At 42.6% G+C, this 16,655-nt stretch overlaps 1 protein-coding gene across 1 annotated transcript in view; it reads right to left on the reverse strand.

The window, feature by feature from the left end:
• Window positions 1-1,210: 1,210 nt before the first annotated feature.
• The window catches only part of ddx46 (DEAD (Asp-Glu-Ala-Asp) box polypeptide 46), a 71,472-nt gene continuing 56,027 nt past the window's right edge, over window positions 1,211-16,655 (reverse strand). Inside the window, exons 21-24 of the mRNA XM_085995663.1 lie at window positions 6,548-6,766; window positions 4,930-5,074; window positions 4,546-4,619; window positions 1,211-1,606 (exon numbers count right to left, since the gene is read on the reverse strand). Coding sequence (XP_085851789.1) covers window positions 1,559-1,606; window positions 4,546-4,619; window positions 4,930-5,074; window positions 6,548-6,766 — 486 coding nt within the window. The 3' untranslated portion in view covers window positions 1,211-1,558. The remainder of the gene's footprint in view (window positions 1,607-4,545; window positions 4,620-4,929; window positions 5,075-6,547; window positions 6,767-16,655) is intronic.

Genomic DNA, 16,655 nt, shown 5'->3' on the forward strand with positions numbered 1-16,655 from the left:
AAATTGAGGTGATCTAAAACTCAGCTGCCCGTGTCCTAACTCGCACCAAGTCCGTTCACCCAGCACCCCTGTGCTCGCTGACCTACGTTGTCTCCCGGTTAAGCAACACCTCGATTTCAAAATTCTCATCCTTGTTTTCAAATCCCTCCATGGCCTTGCCGCTCCCCATCTCTGTAATCTCCTTCAGCCCACAACCATACCCCCACCAGATATCTGCGCTCCTTTAATTCTGCCCTCTTGAGCATCCCCAATTATAATCACTCAACCATTGGTGGCCGTGCCTTCTGTTGCCTAGGTCCTAAGCTCTGGAATTCCCTGCCTAAATCTCTCCGTCTCGCTACCTCTCTTTCCTCCTTTAAGACGCTCCTTAAAAACTACCTCTTTGACCAAGCTTTTGGTTACCTGCCCTAATTTCTCTTGTGGCTTGGTGCCAAATTTTTTGTCTTTTAATACTCCTGTGTAGCGCCTTGGGACGTTTTACTACGTTAAAGGCGCTATATAAATACAAATTGCTGTTGTAAGTGGAAGTTGTAACCTTTATGTATGCTTTGCTCCCCGTTTCCCAATTCTACTACTTCCAAAAGAGGATTTTCCTTGGCTGATCAGGCCAGTCAGACTGGGGTTGTATCACCTGATAGGAGGACATGTGGCTGTGAATTTTTTTTGGAGGGGGTCTGAAATCTGTGCAATACAGAGGATGCAGCCTTTCAGATGAGTTGTTAAACCAAGGCCCAGTCTGCCTTTTCAAGTGGGCGTGAAAGATCCCATGACACCTTTTCGAAGTCGAGCTGGGAATTCTTCTGGTATCCTGGCCATCTTTCATCCTTTAATCAACACCACCAAAAAAAACAGATTAACTAGTGCTTAATTTCATTGCTATCTGTGGGGCCAGCTTCGTGTATAGAGGCTATTTTTGCCTACAGTGATTACAAAAATAATTCATTGCTATGAAACACCCAAGTACGTAAAAGGCGCTATACAAATGCAAGTTTTTTTTCTACCCAAATAAAATAAAGTAGATTTACACTCAGAAAAATTGATTCTGCATGCAGAAATGAAAATACAGAAGAAGCATTTTAATGAGTTACTTTTATAGTTATTTCAAGCCTAGTAAAACCAGAAGAAAATGCTTGATGCAGACAATGATTATCACTAGTATTTCGTCACACAAGTATTATAAGTTCGGTGATTCAATAAGGAAACCATGAAATTAAAGATAATGTTCATTTTATTTGACTTTCTAGACATTTCTGTATCCCAGCATACAAAAGGCAACTTTTTTACACTTCAAAAGCATAAGTACTTTTTGTTCACATACAGTAAGTTGGATTTAGCAAAAGTCTAACACTTCAACAGAAACTTCTCTATTACTGTAGAACACAGTTTCCAGAAATTCACAAGATGGATTCTACAGATTCTGTAGAATGGCTAAAAAATATTTTCAAATGCACTTGTAATTTTAACATTATAGAGAGAATAAAATAAATCAATTAACCCACAATAATGGACTACCATTAAAATCGACTTGTAGACACATTACATACATTTCATTGGACTCCTACAAAACCTTGTATCGTCCACGGTTGGTTGGCTGGTATGAGTTTTGCTGAAACAAAAACAAATGTTTAATAATTTAGTTACTACACAAATGCATGACCACCAATAAAACACTCTGCTAATAGTTACCTTTTAAAGCATCTTATAGCAAGGGGGTGTGTGCATTATACATAATTATCTACCCTTTCCTGTTATAAACTCTGTTGGAACACAAACATTTAAGTTGCTAACTTCTTCTTAGGCAGTCCCTTGAAACCGAGGATGACTTGCTTCCACATTAAAAATGAGTTTGCAGGTGACTGACGAGTCCAATGCGGGACCTACAGTCTCTATCACAGGTGGGGCAGAGGGTGGTTGAAGGGGTGGGTGGGTGGGGTGCTTGGGTTGACGTACGCTCCTTGCGCTCGGCTTCCGCTTGCTCCAGGTCAGCTTTTACTACTCTCCAAACCTGGTCCCCACTTCCAGACACTAATTGGCTAGCTCTCAAACTAATACAAGACGACTCAGCAAGAATTAAGGGGAATTTCCTCAGCTGTCAGATATAAGCAGTTTGATGGATGTGTGTGCATTTGCTAGAACATCCAACACAATTTTTAATATTAGAAACAGACTCCAGTCCACATCATAAGGTGCCCGAACTTCCTTGGTTGAGGAAGGGTTGAAACCGGGCATTTCTCCTGCTGGCAAAGAGAGGCAGGGAAGAGAAATGGCTAGAATTGGGGTGGAACCAATTGCCCGCCATTAAAAATCACGATCTGAGAGGTGGCCCCCCCCATGCCCCAGCAGCAGTTTGGGGTGTCTGGGGACAGTCAGAGGCTATCCCAGGAGTTCCACTCAGCTCACCCCTCTTAAGCCCAGTGGACAGAACACCTACTGAGGGGTGTGGGTTCCATTAAGAGCCTTGCAAAGGCCCCGAAAATGCAAAGGAGTAAAGGTAATTGGTCCCAGAGGGATCGACTACATTCTGACTACAACCCCTCCAATTCCCTGTGGGAAGGAATTTTTTCCAATTTACTTCCCTCCCGTCGAGCAACAGCGGGATTTTTATTTTGAAGTGCAAAGTATATTCCATTAAAAAGAAAACTACTAGTACTTTTAGGATGCCATGGATAAATAAAGAGGTTAGAAACCAATTAAAATTGAAGATGAGGGCCTATAATAATAAGAAAAATACTGAAGGAGAATATGGGAAAATAAGAAGTTAAGAGCAGGATAAGGAAAGCTAAAAGGAAAAATGAGGAAAAAGTTTCAAGAAACATTAAAAGTATTTTACAAGCATATCAGTAAAAACAGAATTGTTAAAAGTGAGGTGGGACCCCAGAGAGGGGAGAATTGTCAATTTGTAGATGATCAAAGAATGGCATTGATCTTTACTAAAGAGGTGAATCCTGAAGTGGTTAAGAGTGAAAGGAGCAATATTATGATAGAAAAAGGGAAATTTTTTAGATAAGTTAGTTAAGCTAAAGGAAGATAAAGGGCGATGGGCCCAATAGGATACACCCTAGGATCCTGAGAGAAATGAGGGAAGACATTGCAGAGGCTCTACTGAGTGCAGATGTGGGTTGGAGAGGGTCAATGTTGTACCCATTTTTTTTTTTTTTAAAGGGAGGCAGAGCTGATCTGGGTAATTACAGACCAGTTAGCCATTTTTTTGGTAAAATTTTTTTTAATTTTTTAAATTAAGGATGAAATTAACATGCATCTAGAAAAAGAGAAAATAGAAGTAGCCAGTACTGATTTCAAAAGGGACCATTGTGCTTAACAAGCCTCAGAGTTTTTTTTGAGGAGGTAACAGACATGGTGAATGTGGAAAATGCAGTGGATGTTTGTACATGGACTGTAGGAAAGCCTTTGCCAAGGTACCAAGGATATTACGAGAAAATTAAGGGATATGGAATTAGGGAGAGAAAACAAACTGGAATAAAAATTAGTTAGAAGGGAGAAAATGGAGAGTAGGAGTTAATGGCAGATTTTCCAGAGCGGTGTCCCACAGGGTTCAGCTGTGGGGCGACTTTTGTTGACTGTGCATATCAATGATTTGGATATAGGCCCGGAGGGAATGTGGTTGAAATGTGCAGATTATACCAAAAAAGGCATAGTTAATTCTTTAGAAGACCAAAAGTGGAAGGGTGGGGGGGGAAAGGAGGGGCTAAAAAGTGTCATATGGACTTCAGCGTCAGCAAGTGTGTTAAACCATTTGATTAAAGTAAAATAACAGCAGTATTATATTCTGAATGGAAGTAGACTCGGTACTGTGGAAGAGCAGCGGGATTTGGAGGTACAGGTTCACAGGACATTAAAGGCAGCACATCAGGTTGATAAAGCTGTAAAAAAAAAAGCTAATAGAATTTTAGGTTTTATTACCAGAGGTATCCAATATAAAAGCCAAGTGGTAATGATGAGCCTGTATAAAACCTTAATATAACCTCAGAGTACTAGAGTAGATAGAAATGGACCGTTAACAACAGTTGAAGGGTTAAGAACAAGAAGCCATAGATACAAGATTGAATGCAAGAGATTTAGAAGAGGTCAGAAGAAACTTTTTTTATACAGAGTTGCGAGGCTGTGGCATTTACTTCCAGGATTAGTGGTTGAGACAGCAAACTAGGCCAGCACTTAAAATTAAGTTGGATAGCTGGAAGAAGAAAAAGGGGTTTAAGGGATACGAGAACAGGATGGGGTAAGCGTGATTAGAAGTATTTGCTTATGTGGAAGATAAACACCGACACGGACTGGTTGGGCAGAACAGCCTTTTTCCATGTTGTAACTACTATGTATTTCTGCGTCCCATTGATCACAAATTGACAAAAGTTTCCCTACCAAACAGTTCCAATCAATAAAAGTGAAGCATGAAATTAATTCAGTCAATGCTTACAGTAAAAAAAAAGGCTTTAGAAAACTTTTAACTCAGATTATTTTACTGAAAGTGATTTTTGTCAAAACTGGGTGGAAGGGATGAGGTGCAGAGAATATTTCCATTAAGCTTACCAGTCTAATGAGTTCTTCTTTAATAAGTCTTGTAATCTCAGCTTTAGCTTTCTGAACAGCCAACTCACTAGCACCTGATAAACGACAGGAAAATGTGTTACAAAGAATGAATGCATATTAATACAGTAATTCATAAAAGTCAACAGTACGAAAGTCAAATTTGAAGTAGGTATTGTACTTCTTAATGGCACATTACCAGTTAATTTTAGAATGTCAAATATAAAACGCGTAAATGAGGTTTTGGTTAAGCATCAGGAGGAGGCTGTGCATGTTGCGCACAAATTCCACTTTTTAAACAAGACAGCAATTGCTGCAGTCTTTGGGCTTGATGCTTAAAACAACGTTTTTGCAAGTTACACTTCAAATACATTCATCAATGCTTACTTTCTATAGCAAGGTAGATTTTCCGCTCGCCTTCTTTGGGCTCTTTCCCTGGAGGAAAGTAAGTGCCTCTAATAGTGATGGCAGCTTCTGAATATTCACTAATCCGCTGCAGAGCTTCCTTGGAGGTGACCTTCCACCTGGCCGTCTACAAAAGATTAATTGTAAAACAAGGTGGCATGACAGATACTTAAACAATCTGCGTATGCTTATATTGTTTTCATTATGCAAAGACTTGTGGTTTTTAAATTCTACTGTACCTGGGCTTCAGGCCAATAAATCTTGTGACCATGTCTTATTAGCATACTCCCAAGGACACAGTTCAAACCATTTATTAAAGTATCAGGTGTTTACTTTCCAATTTTCTTTTGTCATTTCTTGAACACCCTGCTTAACCAACATGCATTTTTCCACTTTTCACACCAGTTATCTTTATAGTCTCTGACTGAGATAAATCTTTGCCACATTAATGATAGTGGATATAGACTATCAGCACAAATCTAAGAAGTACACTGACATTGGCACAAACTTGTTTCAAACATAACTCTTAGAACTATCAAGAGAAAAATCAATCCCATCCAGCTAGTCTGCACTGGGTGAAAGGACAGTGTGCTAACGTGAAATAACCCAGCTGGCTTAGTGAGTGGGAATAATTGGACCAGGACATGCAGATGTTACCATCCCCATACAGTTTGGTTAGGGCTGTTTTGGGAAGATGGAAACCTGAGTGGAAAGATTTTTACATGGAATGGTGGGAAAGGTGAGCTAGGATCTGGCAAGCAACAATCCATGAGCTCCATGCACTTCTTGTTAGAGGTGAAGATGACGGGGATGAGGGGGAGGGTTTAAGGAGGCTAGTGGGGGGAAAAAATAGACGCGAGTTATCTTTGCCCTCCAGGATAATCCTAAATTAGTGGGTGGTTTAGCTGGAGGAGAGGGAAGTCAAGTATATCTTGATGCGATCCAATCAGACCTGGTGATGGATTGCTAAGCCAGTTGTGCACCAAGTACATGCCTGTTTGCATCTCTTGAACTTGAGGGAGTAAGTGGCTGTACCAGCTGAAAAGATAGGGATTTGGAAACAGTGAAGCTTTTACTGGGGACAAAGGCATCAAAGGTAGAGGTGAGGGAGTGGTTGATCATATTAATAGTTGCAGACATATCATGGCAAATGGAGCACCAAAGATGAGGCAGTTGGGCATCTAAGAGCGCAGCTGTAAGTGACGTGGGGAAAGAGTTTTTCCCAGCAGTGGATGCAGAAGAAAGTGAGATTGAAAGAGCGCGGGGGATGTGGGTGATGAGCAATACAAGGAAATGGTTGGAGATGGCCATGTTGGTGATTGGGACCACAGGAGTAGAGAGGTCACAGGAGATGCCATGGTCAAGGTGGCTGTAAATATGGGTAGGAAAGTTTATATGGAGGATTTATGTGGGTTTGTGTTACTGATTGACCGTGCCATCTAATTAATCACACCAAAGCAATCATTTTCATGTTTTTAAGTGAAGATGCAGAGAACTTCCACAAAGTAGATAGACAGATGCTATTAAAGCATCAGACCTCAAGTTGTTAAGAAATCCAATTGGCGACTTTAAACTCCACCCACCCAGAAAATACATTCACCTGTGGGAAATCATTGATCTCGAGCTCTTCCTCGTATCTTTTGAATGATTCAGTTTGTGCATTTTCTGGTTTCTCATCTTCTTGCTTCTCTGCTGGCACATAGTTCAGTTTGGCATTGATCTTCTCTGCTTTCTGCTCGGCAATTGTTTTTGCAGACACAGTCGGGGCTTGGAGAGTGCGACCCCTCATAATAGCATTTGTAGCCTGCTGCATCACATCCTGAATTTAAGGGGAAGACATTAAATATATTAAACAGCAGCACAGAAAAGAAATACACAGCACATTATTAGGAATGCTGCAAGTTCACAGGTAGAATGACAGTATAAGCTCATACCCATGATCCTCCACATTACAAGTTCTCAGCCTCAGCTGTGCCACTCTGGGAAATGTTAAATAAAGTTCTTACCCCATGGAATGAGAGGGGGGAAACACCAAGAGTTGTCACTCTGAGACAGTCTTCCATACTGGTTAATAGTGTATCAGAAACAAGACCCAGAAAAGGAGACAGTACCTTAAAAAACAGAATCCTGTTGCAAGTTCTCAAGGTTTCTTTTGGGAGGGAGGGGCTGAAGGTAGAGAAGAGCACATACTTGTACAATTTAAGTAATGTGATGCCAATAGAAGAATGAAACACTTTCCTGCCCTTCTCTACACCCCATTTGAGAAGGTGAGCAGGTGACTTACACCCAGGATTCTGTCAATGCTGCTTGGGGAGCCCATTGATAGAACCTAGTATAACGCAGGATCTAATTTTCTTGCCTTTCCTGTAAGGATAAATTTGGATTCCACTCAAGTGTCTTCCTCGGCGCCAAAACACAGTGGAAACTTACCATATGGGGAATCGTTCCATTCATGCCAGTTTGTTGAAGCATCAATACAGTGTACAGCATACAGCTGAACCATTATCCACAAATGTGCAGGTTAGGTTGATTGGCTATGATAAATTGACCCCTAGTGTTAGGGGGATTAAATACATGGGGTTATGGGGATAGGGTGGGATATGTGTCGGTGCAGGCTCGATGGGCCGAAATGGCCTCTATCTGCACTGTGGGGTTTCTGTGATTCTGTGATTATATACCTGTAATCCACTAAGGGAAGGATTAGCCAGAAATTCAAACCGAGCTGTAATCTTGATCTGGAGCCTGCTCATCACCTGCACTTTAAAAAACCTTAATACATTTGTTGGAATAGAGAATAAGCACATTTCAAAGATGGCAACTTAGCAGCTAACAAATAAAGTCTTAAACTAGGAATTATAGTAGACAATTATAGTTGTCTATTAAAATTCCTAATGGACTACTAAAGAGACACGCTTCTGCCTAAGCTATTGGTCCCCATAGCACTGACCCAATGCAAAGCTTATTATAAGGTGTCACCCTTGGTTCAATGGTAGCACCCTTGCCTGAATCATAAAGTCATGGGTTCAAGCCCTACTCCAGGGAGTTGAGCACATTAATCTGGGCTGATACTTCAGCATAATACTGAAGGAGTGCTGTACTGACAGAGGTGCTGTCGTTCAATTGGATATAATAGATGTCATGGAACAATTCATGGTACTATTCAAAGAGGGCTGGGACCAGCGTCCTGGCGAATCGAATAACTAGGGCTGTAGATAGGGCTTCAAACTAAAAAAGGGGGCGGAGGGGTCAGGTGAGGGGAAATTTAGAAATCTAAAGAGAAAGGTCAAGGCAATAGAGCAGTGTAGCGATTTGGGTAAAAATAAGCAGAGTGTGACAGGAAGGGACAGAGAGTTTAATGGTAGCAGTGCAGCAGAGAATAAGGTCAAAGCAGGGAATAATGGTAAATAATTTAAATTAAAGGCTCTTTATCTGAATGCATGAAGTATTCCTAACAAGATAGACGAACTAGTGGCACAACTAGAGATAAATGGGTTTGATCTGATAGTCATTACAGAGACAGGGTTGCAAGGTGGCTAAAATTGGGAACTAAATGCTCCAGGGTACTTGACGTTTCGAAAAGACATGCAGAATGGAAAAGGAGGGGGAGTAGCCCTGATAATAAAGGATGACATAAGGACTGTAGCGAGAAAGGATCTCGGTTAGGAAGATCAGGACGTAGAATCAGTATGGATGGAGATAAGGAATAACAAGGGGCAGAAAACACTGGTAGGAGTATATAGGCCTCCTAACAGTAGCTATACCGTTGGACAAAATATTAATCAAGAAATAGTAGGAGTTTGCAACAAAGGTAATGCAATAAACTTGGGGGACTTTAATCTTTATACAGACCGGACAAATCAAATTGGCAAAGGTAGTCTGGAGGACGAGTTCATGGAACGCATTCGGGACAGTTTCCTAGAACAATGTGTCATGGAACCAACCAGGGAACAGGCTATTTTAGATCTTGTGTTGTGTAATGAGACAAGGTTAATTAGCAATCTAATAGTAAAGGATCCTCTGAGGCAGAGTGACCATAATATGATAGAATTTCACGTTAATTTTGAGAGTGACTTGTACAAGTCCGAAACTAGAGTCTTAGGGGGAAAAATTCGGTTGCTTTGTGCCTCCTGTTAGCGCCCTAATGGGGCACAAAGCAACTAGCGCTCGGGTGCGGCGATGTGTGCGCTGCTTGCGAAATTGACAAGACATTTTGCGGCGGCACTAAACACTACTGCCACGATCTCCTGCGCCCGCAGATCCCGCCAGTTGAGTGTGCAATGCCCCGGTAGCACCCCGGACCGGATATTGCGTGGCGCCCCCTGCCTTTCCGCCTGTCGCTAGCAACAACAGGTTGAGGGGAACGTTGTGCAGTCGGGAAGGGACTGGGGGAGCGCTATTTAAAGGTGGCCACTTCCTTCCTTTTTTTGTCGGTGACATTTTTGCAACACGCATTCTGAGAGAGAGACACACTTCTGGAGAGATTCAACGCTGTGTGAAGGAGTTTTGGGTACTGAGCAGCACTTTGCAGGTTCATTTTGATTTGACCTTCCTTGCATCGATTTAAGAGGAGACTGTGGGGGCTGCACTCTGAGCTCGTTCCCTGGGCCTCTCCATTGTTCTTTCCAGCAGAATTGATATACAGGTCTCTCCAGGCCGAGATTCAAGGCTGCAATGAGCAGGGTGTGGATGGAGAGCAAGATCGACCCTCCCCTTTAAGAACTGGCCGGCGCCAGTGTGCCTGTGTTCCATTGCTGACTGACTTCACGAGCTTCGCCAGCGCTCTGAGTTAGCGCCTCGCTCCTCGGCGTTAGCGCCTTAAGAGAGGTGTGTAGCGCCTGATTTAGCGCTCCAATCACCTCCAGGGCGATAGAAGCCAAGTTTGCAGTCGGAGGCAATAATTAGCGACAGGCGCTAAACTTTGCGCCTGGTCGATAATTGCGTCCCAAACAGGGCGATACTGAATGTCTCCCCCTTAAACTTAAATAAAGCCGATTACAAAGGTATGAGGGGCGAGTTGGCTAAGGTAGATTGGAAAAATAGATTAAAAGGTACGGCGGTAGATAAGCAGTGGCTAGCATTTAAAGAAATATTTCATAATTCTCAACAAAAATACATTCCATTGAGAAACAAACTCCACAGGAAAAGTGATCCAACCGTGGCTAACTAAAGAAGTTAAGGATAGCATTAGATTGAAAGAAGAAGCTTATAATGTTACGAAGAATAATAAGCCTGAGGATTGGGAGAGTTTCAGAAACCAGCAAAGGTCGACCAAAAAAAATCGATAAAAAGGGAAAAAAATAGAATGAGAGAAAACTAGCAAGAAATATAAAAGCAGATTGTAAGAGATTCTACAAGTATGTAAAAAAGAAAAGGGTAGCAAAAGTAAACATTGGTCCCTTAGAGGCTGAGACAAGAGAAATTATTATGGGGAATCAGGAAATGGCAGAAATGTTAAACAAATATTTTGTATCTGTCTTCACAGTAGAAGACACAAAAAGCATACCAAAAATGGTAGGGAACCAAGGGTCTAATGAGGGGGAGGAAATTAATGTCATTAATATAAGCAGAGAAAAAGTACTAGAGAAACTAATGGGACTAAAAGCCGACAAATCCCCTGGACCTGACGGCCTACATCCTAGGGTTCTAAAAGAGGTGGCTGAAGAGATAGTGGATGCATTGGTTTTGATCTTCCAAAATTCCCTACATTCTGGAGTGTTCCCAGTGGATTGGAAGATCGCAAATGTAACACCGCTATTCAAGAAAGGAGGGAGAGATAAAACAGGGAACTACAGGCCAGTTAGCCTGACATCAGTCATCGGGAAAATGCTGGAATCTATGGTTAAGGAAGAGGTATCAAGTCACTTAGAAAATCATAACATGATTAGTCAGAGTCCACATGGTTTTATGAAAGGGAAATCGTGTTTGACAAATTTATTACGAGTTTTTTGAGGACGTAACTAGCAGGGTAGATAACGGGGAACCAGTGGATGTAGAATATTTGGATTTCCAAAAGGCATTCGATAAGGTGCCACATAAAAGGTTATTACACAAGATTAGGGCTCATGAGGTTGGGGGTAATATAGTAGCATGGATAGAGGATTGGTTAACGGACAGAAAACAGAGAGTAGGGATAAATGGATCTTTTTCAGGTTGGCAGGCTGTAACTAGTGGGGTGCCACAAGGATCAGTGTTGGGGCCTCAGCTATTTCAATCTACATTAATGACCTAGATGAAGGGACCAAGTGTAATGTATCCAAGTTTGCTGATGATACAAAGATAGGTGGGACAGTCAGCTGTGAGGAGAACACAAAGGGGGAGAAATTGAGTATAGTCCCGTTTGGGGCGCCAGCCTCGCCAGGGCGCTAAAAGTAGCGCCCCGGAACCATTCGCGCCCCCGCACCGGAAATTGAGTGGTTGTGCCCCAAAGGGAAGCGCGGCGCTACTGGAGGCGCCCCGCATCCCTCTTGGGGCGCTGCGAGTGAATATCGTGGCGTAACATGCCGCAGCGCCACGTACCGCAGCGCCACACGCTGCGGCACGTCGCGCTGTGGTATTGCAGGCCTTCCTCCCCTTCTTAAAGGGGAGGGGCCTTGTGCAGTGCGATCTGGGGCCCAGCTGGGCCCCCGAGGATCGGGAGTGCAGGCAAAAGAGCCTGGCACCGAGGAGAAGTGCCGGGCTCTTGGAGCGCAGCCGGCACTCCGTTGGGGGGGGGGGGGGTTCAGGAGGCCAGAGACGGGAGCGCAGGCAGATGCTGGCAGGCGGCCAACAAAAATGGCCGCCCCGCACCTCGCCTTTAATTTGCGCCTCTCCAGCCGCAGGTACGCCACCCTGACCCTGTCGGACATAGCGTCCGGCGGTAAATCAGGCGGCGCTGCCGAATATCGCAGCCAGGGCGTCAGCGGGGCGCTGCGCACACCGATGACGTCATCGGCAGCGGCGCAGCGCTAACCGTTAGCGCCACCACTAACGTCCCGCGGACTTTAGTGGGAGGCGTGGCCAATGCCGCACCCAGGTGCGAGTTGGCTTGCGACCCACTTAGCACCCTCTTAAGGCGCCAACGGGTGGCGCAGCCAACTGAATTTCTCCCCCAAAGAGTCTGCAAAGGGACATAGATAGACTAAGTGAGTGGGCAGTAAGGTGGCAGATGGAGTCTAATGTAGGGAAACATGAGGTTATTCACTTTGGTAGGAAAACTAGGAAGAATAGAAAAACAGAATATTTTTTAAAAGGTGAGAAACTTTCAAATGTTGGTGTCCAGAGATTTGGGTGTCCTCGTGCAAGAAATACAGAAAGCTAGCATGCAGGTACAGCAAGCAATAAGGAAGGAAAATGGCATGTTGGCCTTTATTGCAAGGGGGTTGGAGTATAAGAGAAAGGAAGTCTTGCTACAATTGTACAGGGCCTTGATGAGACCACACCTGGAGTACTGTGCACAGCTTTGGTCTCCTTATCTAAGGAAGGATATACTTGCCTTGGCGGCGGTGCAACGAAGGTTCATTAGATTGATTCCTGGGATGAGAGATTGTGTAGAATGGGCTTATACTCTCTGGGTTTAGAAGACTGAGAGGTGATCTCATTGAAACATACAAGATTCTGAAGGGGATTGACAGGATAGATGCCGAGAGGTTGTTTTCCCTGGCTGGAGTGTCTAGAACTAGGGGCATAGTCTCAGGATAAGGGGTAGGCCATTTAAGACTGAGATGAGGAGGAATTTTTTCCACTCAGAGGGTTGTGAATCTTTGGAATTCTCTGCCCCAGAGGGCTGTGAATGCTGAGTCTTTGAGTATATTCAAGGCTGAGATAGATAGATTTCTGGACTCTAGAGGAATCAAGGGATATGGGCATGGGGTGTGAAAGTGGAATTCAGGTCGATGATCAGCCATGATCTTATTGAATGGCGGAGCAGGCTCGAGGGGCCGTATGGCCTACTCCTGCTCTTATTTCTTATGTTCTTCTCACTAGAAAAGATTATCTGGCTATTAATCTCACTGCTGTTTATGCAACGTTGCTGTGCGCAAATGGGCTGCTGTGTTTCCCTAGATTATATCAGTGGTCATTACACCAGTTGCAACATTTCAAAAGTATTTCATTGGCTGTGGAGCACTTTAGGTTGTCCTGAGGTCATGAAAGGCACTATTTAAATGCAAGTTTGACCTTCCTTTTATAAACCACAACCTCAGAAGAGCATTTAAAAATCCAGGCTTGAAAACAACAGGAACAGGCCTGATTGAGCCCGTTTGCCATGGTAACTTTCTCCTTTAGTCTCATTCCTCTAGTCTTTTTACATATTCCTTCCTTCCTAAATGAGTATCCATCAGACTTTTAAATACTTCAAATGATTCTGCATATAAAGCCTCTCCTGACAGTGCATTCCACATTTTCACAGCTCTTTGTATAAAGAATTCTTTCTGGATTCTCTTTTACTTCCTAATTAGGCCTATCAGAAGGAATCAAATTAGTGCTAGATTCAAGAGGTAGATGTGGTCTGTTAGCTACTCTCATTTATGAACTTCAAACCCAAGAGACTGAAGAAACTGTCACCCCACGTCTTGTATCCATAAAGCTACTAAGTCCTTCTCAGTCTCGCTGCTGCTCCCAAAAGTTAGCTCAACACTTTACAAGGCAACACAAAAGCGAAGAAAAACATGAACTAGCACTGCTCATGTAAAGCAGGCTTCATTTTGCACCTTTGTAGTGATACCTGAACAAGCACCATGTTTAATGCAGTTTTACTGAAGCAGAAAATTAGGTCAGTGCTCAAACATGTCTAGGAGCAAGACTCACATTCTATTCCACGCCTAAGTAGTAATCTAACGGCGCGGATCACATGCTCTTATACAAGTTGCCTGATTTATATCTATTAAAAATCAAAGGAATGAAAATCAGGTGGGTTTTATAAAAGGTGGGCTATCTGCCCTGCCAGGTTAATATTGAAGTCCGGATTTGGATGAGGGGACCAAATGTAATATATCCAAGTTTGCTGATGATACAAAGCTGGGTGGGAATGTAAGTTGTGAGGAGAATGCAAGGAGGCTTCAAGGGGATATAGACAGACTAAGTGAGTGGGCAAGAACATGGCAAATGGAATATAATATGGAGAAATGTGAAGTTATCCACTTTGATAGGAAAAATAGAAAAGCAGAGTATTTTTTAAATGGTGAGAGATTGGGAAATGTTGGTGTTCAGAGGGACCTGGGTGTCCTTGTACACGAATCACTGAAAGTTAACATGCAGGTACAGCAAGCAATTAGGAAAGCAAATGGTATGTTGGCCTGTATTACAAGAGGATTTGAGTATAAGAGTAAAGACGTCTTACTGCAATTATATAGGGCCCTGGTGAGACCACACCTGGAGTATTGTGTATACTTTTGGTCTCCTTACCTAAGGAAGAATATACTTGCTATAGAGGGAGTGCAACGAAGGTACACCAGACTGGTTCCTGGGATAGGGGGATTGTCTTATGAGGACAGATTGAGTAGACTAGGCCTATATGCTCTAGAGTTTAGAAAAACGAGAGGTGATCTCATTGAAACATACAGAATTCTTACAGGGCTTGACAGAGGTAGGTGCAGGGAGGATGTTTCCCCTGGCTGGGGAGTCTAGAACCAGGGGTCAGTCTCAGAATAAGGGGTCAGCCATTTAGGACTGAGATGAGGAGAAATGTCTTCACTCAGTGGTGAATCTTTGAAATTCTCCAACCAAGAGGGCTGTGAAGGCTCAGTTGTTGAGTATATTCAAGGTGTGGAGATGCCAGAGTTGGACTGGGGTGGACAAATGTAAGAAATCACACAACACCAGGTTATAGTCCAACAGCTTTGATGTAATGTTTCCCTGACTGACCTGTTTGGACACCATTCACACCTTTGACTGCTGTGATTATCTCTCTGCCGAGGTGTGATAAATGGCAGTTGGAAAGGTTACCTGTAAACATCTGACATGATTCTCTGACTATATAAGCTGTGTCTTTATGCATTTCACCACTTCACCTGAAGAAGGAGCAGCGCTCCGAAAGCTTGTGATTTCAAATAAAGCTGTTGGACTATAACCTGGTGTTGTGTGAGTATATTCAAGACAGAGATCGATAGATTTTTGAATATTAAGGGAATCAAGGGATATGGGGGTAGTGCAGGAAAGTGGAGAGGAGGTAGAAGATCAGCCATGATCTTATTGAATGGTGGAGCAGGCTCGAGGGGCCAAATGGCCTACTCCTGCTCCTATTTTTTATGTTCTTATTACCACCCAGACGGTGAAGATCTATCCCACCCAATCCCATAAGACAAAATTACTACTCACACAGAATTTTATTTATTGCCAATTTTCTGCTTTCATTCATCTCCTGTAGATGTTGACTCCTACTGGAGCACGGCTTCATGAGTAACCTCTGGTATCTCACCCATGTGCCCAGTCTTCACATGTGAATTGATAGTCTATTCAATTTTGGAATGCATCACAGCAGAGCCTGATAATGTCCTGCTGTGCACTTTCTAGCTAGGGTCACTGAATAATGATCATAAGCAGGAACCAAGGCTGATTTTCCTCTGCCTAGCCTAGGAGCAGTGAGGCGAAGTACGCTGCCATCTCAGCCGAGATCAGCTAACTCCGCACAAACTGGGAATTAAACCTGGGATCTTCTGTGGGCAGCTTGTTCTTTAGTAATAAGTACTTGCAGCTGCTGCTAGGTACTTTATGAAACTGTGTATGAGGTTCTGCCAGCAATCACATTTGCTAATTGATTAAAGATTCTGACCTTCTGGCTCACAGCTAGCAACTAAGTTAAATTAAATAAACCTACAGTGGAAATTCTTTTACATAACAAATCTTACTCATTATGTGTTTCACTCACATTCTAATCCCAGTAACTACCTGACATTCCAGAAGTTAGCCGCTAAGCCACAAAAAAACGGCTAGGCCTATGAAGAACCTTAAAGCTAATTTTACAATTTTTCTTTTGCATATTTTGGCTTTTTACGAAGTTCCAAACTTCAATTTTATTACAAATGCAGTAAAATTTTACGAAGTGCTAGCTAATATTCCGTACAAAAATCTACTCAACTCTGAGGTTACCATAAGGTAGATCTAGGGTGTAATTATAATATTTCTGTGATGCTATTTCTAGAGAGGGCAATATAAAGTTTAATGTCTAAAATAATCTTCAAAAACTAGCCGCTAATCTAATTGTTTATGTACATTTTTTGTTACAGTGCCAATGTAGTTCTCTTTTATTACAATATAAGAAATCACACTTGAAGGTAAAAGTAACCAAATAATATGAAATACACCCTCTTACTTGCATGATAATGCTTCCAAAAATAGCAATTTACTTAAGAGAACCATCTGACTGGTTCGATCAAATAACCAATTTGCCACATTACACAAATGAAGTGGCAAGCATGCTGCATCACGGATTAACTGGATGCAGAGAACAGATCACAGAAATTCCCACAAATGTGCAATCAGGGTACCACCTAGGCATTACCATTTACCTCCCATCACTTACTGGTCCCCAGCTCAAGGGCAACACTGCCTGGAGGGAAAAAATAAGATACCAAACTGGAAGAAAGCTTGCGGTTTATATTTTTCAGCCTATAATTACGTGATATTGGCATAAAAATAAAACAAAACAGGTGACTCAACCGTGGCTAACAAGGGAAATTAGGGATAGCATAAGATCCAAGGAGAGGACATATAATTTGGCCAGAAAAAGCAGC

The sequence above is a fragment of the Somniosus microcephalus genome, chromosome 8 (assembly GCF_052327205.1).
Source record: "Somniosus microcephalus isolate GS21.2 chromosome 8, FLI_Smic_1.0, whole genome shotgun sequence".
Taxonomy (NCBI): Eukaryota; Metazoa; Chordata; class Chondrichthyes; order Squaliformes; family Somniosidae; genus Somniosus; species Somniosus microcephalus.